The sequence below is a fragment of the Setaria italica genome, chromosome IX (assembly GCF_000263155.2).
Source record: "Setaria italica strain Yugu1 chromosome IX, Setaria_italica_v2.0, whole genome shotgun sequence".
In the NCBI taxonomy this organism is placed as follows: domain Eukaryota; kingdom Viridiplantae; phylum Streptophyta; class Magnoliopsida; order Poales; family Poaceae; genus Setaria; species Setaria italica.
In genome coordinates this window covers 40,936,385-40,942,755 of record NC_028458.1, presented here as the reverse complement: position 1 = coordinate 40,942,755, position 6,371 = coordinate 40,936,385, and the positions used below count along the sequence as shown (strand labels likewise).

The following is a 6,371-nucleotide window of genomic DNA, read 5'->3' as shown; positions in this document are numbered from 1 at the left end:
GGCGGGCCAGCAGCCGGCAACCTGGGGCGACGGGCGTCGGGTGGCGGCGGTCGGGGTCGTCAGGCGGCGGCCGTCTGGGGACGGGGGTGTGGCGGGCGGCCGGGGGCGCCGGGTCGGCGGGAAGCGGACCGGCGTCCGGGGCCGGCGGATGGCGGGCCGACGGACAGCGGATGGCGGGCCGGCGGACAGCGTTCGGCGGCGACGGGCGGCGGGGTGCGGCGCCGGGTCGGCGGGAAGCGGACCGGCGTCCGGGGCCGGCGGATGGCGGGCCGGCGGATGGCGGGCCGGCGGACAGCGACGGGCGGCGGGGTGCGGCGACGGGTCGGTGACGGGAGGAGCGGACAGACGTGATGGGAGAAATAGATGGGGGCAAAAAATGAATCGTTACCTTCATAATCAGTGGCAGGTGGGTAATTTTTTACCCCAAAAGCACTTGAAAGCAGGGGGGAAGGTGCTTTTGATTTTATACTAGAGCAAAAGTAGCTTTTGGGCAAAAGCACGTAGAGCTTTTAGGTCCTTTGGTTGGCTTTTAGCTTTTGCAAAAGCAAAAGCAGGTTGGAAAGCCCAACCAAAGGCACCCTGAATACTGTAGCATTTTTTGAAATGCCCACTAAAACCTTTTGAGGCATCTTTTTTATCTACAAACACTACCGGAAAACTGAGTATTTATCCTAACAGCTAGTCCCTGACGAGGCTCCCGTGAACCCCTTTAGGATCGGATGGAGCCTTCACCCGGTACTAAAGATTGCACATTAGTACTGGGTGAAGCCTCCACCGGTACTAATGTGGGCTTCACTAGATTGAAGTCCACCACACGCGTCCGCTCCTCACTTTCTTATCCGCATGCCTCCCTCCCTCTCCCAAACGGACCTCCTCTCTCCCTTCTCCCCCCACGGCGGCCTCCCTTCTCTTCCTCCCATTCTTCCAAGCGCGGCCCTCCCCTCCCCTCACGGCTGCCCCTCCCCTCTCACCTTCACGCGCCCCTCACTGTGATGCCGGTGAGGAGCGGCGGCGGGGCGAGGTGAGGTGACAGCACGGCGGTGGGGGAGCATAGAGGCGGAGTGGCAGGCGACGGCGCGGGGAGCTGCAATGAGCAACGGCGGGTGGAGCAATAGCGGGCGATGGCGTGTGGAGCAGTAGGATCTGCAGGCCGGCACAGTGGGAGAGCGTGGAGGCACGGGGGGGCGGGGGGCAGCGGGATCTAAGGGGTGGTGGCGCGGCAGGACGAAGTGCGTGAAGTCATCTCTCTCTCTGGGCGAGGACGGCCGACGGCGCGAGGGGGCTAGCAGAGCGTGTCGCGAGGGCGGCCGGCCGGGTGAGGGGGCCAGCAGGGGGTCGCGGGGGAGGCGAGGCGGCAGGGACGAGGGCTGGGACCTAGCTCGGCCGACGAGGAGGAAGAGCGGCCGGCGGTGACGAGGAGGAAATGCGGCTGGCGGTGACGAGTCGGAACGACGGCGCTTTCTCTCTTTGGTGCAGGGCTCAGGTGTTGTGTGGCTGGGGCTCCAGCGCTCGCGCGGACGGCGGCGGGGAGCGGCCGGGGCTTTGGTCGGCGGATTTCTTTTTTTAATACTCCTTTTGTACCGATTATTTGACCGGGTACTAAATACTGATATAGTAGTACTGGTTGCACAACCGGTACTAAATGGGGGTTTGAGATCGGTGCTGAAGATGGATTCCCCAGCAGTGAGAGGTGTTTAAAGATGCCTTTTATTTGCATCTCTGCTGTCGTGCGATCACGTGGTTCTACGCCCTCGGGGAGCTGAAGGGAAGGCTTTTGGGTGCTTCATTTGTTGGTCTAGCTGGGTGCATGAGCATCTTCGTTTGGAGTAGTATTCCATGATGCATGGATGATGGATGGATGAGCATCTTCATGGCGGCGTCTCATCATGTGTAGTCCTGAAGATATGGACATGGAGCAATCAGGGATGAGTTAACCCCTGAAGTTCTCGTGGTTAATTTAGTCTAGCTATATACAGTATTAGGTACTGGCCTGTTAGTTAATCGGGTTTATTTGGATGCTCTCGATGCAAGTTGTACCGATCGGTAGTAGTTTGTCCAGGCCCAGGAAGTATCCTAAGCTATAAGCCTCTTCTAATGTGTCTTGGTTTTAGTAGTCTGTATGCAGGTCTGGGTTTGCGATGAGATCGAGTGACTTGTGTTTGGATGCATGCATGAACAACTGATGTTTTCAGCAAATGTGTGTGTTCCCTTTAATCTTTGTGCATGGCCATGTAGTTCAGGGTCTTCAGTCATGTATAACCGCTTGTGCCACGCAGTTGTTGGTCGCCTGGTACTATAGCAACTTCTTTACACGCCGAGGATATCGCTTTGTCCCCATCTCAATTGCCAATAATGCAGACGCGTACACTGCTCCAACATTCGATAGCCCTTTTTTTTTTTGAAGCCAACGTTCGATAGCTCTTGCTACTTAGTACTTAACACGGTGTGATAATAACTACTAATAACGTTCTAATCGCCACCCGGGATCGTCGCAAAATGCTTCCCAAGCCACCGTTTGATCTCACCAAATCCATTACAATTTGCGACCAAAAAGTAAAAACCTGTCACGATCATGCTGCCGGAGGGAGGGAGCGAAGATGCATGGCGAGACCGCCATGGGACTAGTCACATGGGCGCTAGCCAGTCGTCTTGCATGCCCTTCGTGGCTACTTCTGCAGCAGTCTGTCCACGTACGATAGCATACTATCACCGCAGTAGCAAACGATCGAGGACGCGCGTGGCCACCCTCTCATCGGTCGATCGTTTTCGTGCTCCTCCAGTCCTCGCGCAGGGCAAGTCGCGCAGGGCGAGCAAGCAATAATGCACGCGGTCATGTGGCCCATCGACCAGGCTAGTCTGGGTTGAGCGTCTGCCAAAGAGACGCCATTGACTAGGGAGCGGCATAGTTAAACCAGTTACTGTTTCGTGCGCTGCATCGGAAGATTTGGGTCTCGTTTGTGATGAGAGTGACATGGTCAGATGAATATTAGATAAACTAGATTCTGTTGTATAAACGGAATATATATTGTAACAGATTTGAACTTGGAGATTACATGGCTGGAGATATTAGAGATAGAGTTGTTGTAATCTAGTTAAACTCTAGCCGAGTTTATCTCCATGATTCCTTGTGTAATACACCACGTGAGAGATTGTTTCTCACCTATATAACATGCAGCCGCCGGCCAGCACGAGGCACGGCGTTCCACCCAATCCTATAGCGCCTCTGAGTTTCTTATATGGTAACCGTAGCCTAAGATCCAATCCAAAACCTCCACCATAGCCTCATCATCTGCCCCATCAATCCCTTGGTTGGCATTGCAATCATCGAAAAGCTTTTCAAATCCAACCATGCCATGTGGAGAGCGCATCCTCGCTGCCGTCTGCAGGTCGCGCCTCGTCGATCACCTCACCGGGGCTATTCTTGCTCCAGCTCATGAAATCGACAGCAAGGATGCCACCGGGAAGGACGCCAAGCTTCCAAACCCAGCATTCAACGAGTGGTATGCGAGGGACCAACATGTTCTCAGCTTCATCTTCGGCTCCCTAGCGCGGGATGTCACGTCTCAGGTCTCCGCTAAGGAATCGGCGGCTGAGTTATGGTCTGCAATCGAGGCAATGTACTCATCGCGGACCAGGGCACATGCAGTGAACACGCGTGTCGCTCTTGCAACAACCCAGAAGGGCAATCAAACTGTTGCAGAGTTTGTTGGCAAGATGTGGTCTCTTGGTGATGAGATGGCCGCCGCTGGCAGGCCCCTCGAAGAAGAAGAGCTCATGGAGTACATTCTCACGGACCTGGACTTCGACTTCAACCCGATCGTGTCCATTCTCCTTGTCCAGAAGGGGTCGATCTCCATCGAAGAAGTCTACTCCTAGCTCCTCGCGTTTGAGACGCGCATGGAGCTCCTCGGCACTGGCAGCTCTGGGTCTTCTGCTAACATGGCAAACCGGGGAGGCCGTGGTGGCAATGGTGGCTGTGGCCGCGGTTCTGGCCGTGGCCGTGGCACCCCCAGATGTGGATGCGGCTCAAGCTCAAGCATGCCCAACAACAACACCAGATGCGGCTCAAGCTCAAGCACGCCCAACAACAACACCAACAACTTTCGCCAAGGAGGAGGTGGCCGTGGCAACAACAACTTCGGTCGTGGTAACAACAATTCCCATCCCTTGTGCCATGTTTGTCTCAAGGTTGGGCATATTGCAGATCGTTGCTGGCATCGCTATGAAGAAGACTACGTTCCTAAGAAAGACATGTGGTGGCGGTAGCAGCATCTACATCCTACAACATCGACACGAATTTGTACACCGACACGGGCGCCACCGACCACATCACTAAAGAATTGGAGAAGTTAGCTTCTGTGACAAATACAATAGCACAGATCAGGTTCACACTGCTAGTGGCACTGGTATGAACATTAGTCATGTTGGTAAATCTATTATTCGTACACATGTTCGTAGTCTTGATCTTAATAATATTCTCCATGTACCTGATGCCGCTAAGAACCTTGTATCCGTCCATCATCTTACCACTAATAATAATGTCTTCTTAGAATGTCACCTTGATGTCTTCTTTATAAAGGATCGGGACATGAAGAATATTCTACTTAAAGTGGCGTGCCAAAGAGAAGTGTACCCTCTTCCTTCTACATCAACTACAAAGCAAGCTTTTGGAGTCAATAACCCATCTGTTGAGAGGTGGCATGGTTGCTTAGGTCATCCTTCAGCTCCCATTGTTGAGCGTGTTCTTAGAGATTATAAACTTCCTTTTAGTTCAGATTTGAATAAAACTTCAGTGTGTGATGCGTGTCAACAAGCTAATATTCATTAGTTGCCATATCCTGTCTCAACTAGTGTGTCTACTCATCCTCTTGAGTTGATCTTTTCTGATGTTTGGGGGCCTGCACCTGATTTTGTTGGGAGATATAAATATTATGTTAGCTTTATTGATGACTTTAGCAAATTCACTTGGATTTATCTCCTTAGATTCAAATCCGAAGTTTTCTAGAAATTTCATGAGTTTCAACAACTAGTTGAGAGACTCTTCGATTGTAAGATTGTTTCAGTCCAAAGTGATTGGGGAGGCGAGTGTGAAAAAACTGCATTCGTTGTTTACCAAAATTGGAGTTACACATCTTGTCTCATGCCCTCATGCGCATCAACAGAATGGTGCGGCTGAAAGAAAATATAGGCACATTGTTGAAGTCGGTTTGTCTCTTGTTGCTCATGCACATATGCCCCTCAAATTTTAGGATGAAGCTTTTCTTTCAGCAACTTATTTGATTAATCGCACTCCTAGCAGAGTGATCAATTTTGACACGCCCTTGGAATGTTTGTTTCATACTAAACCGGATTATTCAGCTCTTCACCTTTTTGGTTGTGCATGTTGGCCTAACCTACGACCATACAATAAACACAAGCTAGATTTTCGCTCCAAGCAATGTGCGTTTCTTGGTTATAGTAACTTGCACAAAGGACTCAAATGCCTTGACATAGCTTCTGGAAGGGTTTACATCTACCGCGATGTGGTGTGTGCCTTCTCTACTTTGCATCCCAATGCTGGTGCCCGTCTTCGCAAAGAAATCCTTCTCCTTCCTCCTAATCTTCTTAATCCTACATCAGGGGGCGAATCTATAGATAAGCACTTGACTAATGCTTCTAATCCTGCTGGTTTTGGTGAAGAACTACAAGAAATATCAGATGTTGGAGTTTGGGGAACAGGTGCACCGTTCCAAGGTGATCCGCCTGCAATCTGCTCTGAATCCTCCTCAGGATCGCCGCCACCAGATGTGTCTCCTAGCGCGTCAGTGTCCTCTCCCACCAGGTGCGCTCCGCACCAGTCCTGCCTTGACACGTGGCAACCTCCGGCTCCCTCGCCCCCTACCTCACGCGGAGGCTGTTGGTTTGCGAGATGGAAGATTCCGCCCAGCTACATGACACGGGCGTCGCTGCCGAATCCTCTTCGGGACTTGCGTCGATATCTTCTATGACCGAGCCATCCACGATACATCCTGATTCTGGTGGTGATCCTAATTTGCCCGGTCAACAAAATCATGCATCACCTGAGAACTTCCAAGAACGCAACTCCAAGCTAGCATAAGACGACTCAAGGTATATATTGATGGTACTGTACGTTATGGGTGTTTTACATCTAGTGGTGTAACATCCGCAGAAATCACCAACTAAAATCACCCGTTAAAAACCGTCTTTAAAATCTTTTTATCGCTGAGCTCCCGGAATTCCAAAATCTCCTCGGCGATTTCGCCGTCCCGGCATCCGAGCCGACCCCTATCTTTTACCTGTGCCCGTAAATCTCGCCGCGTGCCGTCGACAGAGCGTCTCTGTACGTCCCTCTGCTTTCACTTTTTTCCAGG

At 52.0% G+C, this 6,371-nt stretch overlaps 1 protein-coding gene across 1 annotated transcript; it reads left to right on the top strand.

Moving 5' to 3' along the window:
* Nucleotides 1–3,348: 3,348 nt before the first annotated feature.
* Nucleotides 3,349–3,876, top strand: LOC101781617. Its single transcript, XM_012849090.1, has one exon. The coding sequence runs from the start codon at nucleotides 3,349–3,351 to the stop codon at nucleotides 3,874–3,876; it is 528 nt and encodes a 175-aa protein (XP_012704544.1).
* The last annotated feature ends 2,495 nt before the right edge of the window (nucleotides 3,877–6,371 follow it).

Bases quoted from the DNA above. Each gene is read 5' to 3' on its own strand.
- LOC101781617 (XM_012849090.1), top strand. From the start codon at position 3,349: ATGCCATGTGGAGAGCGCATCCTCGCTGCCGTCTGCAGGTCGCGCCTC.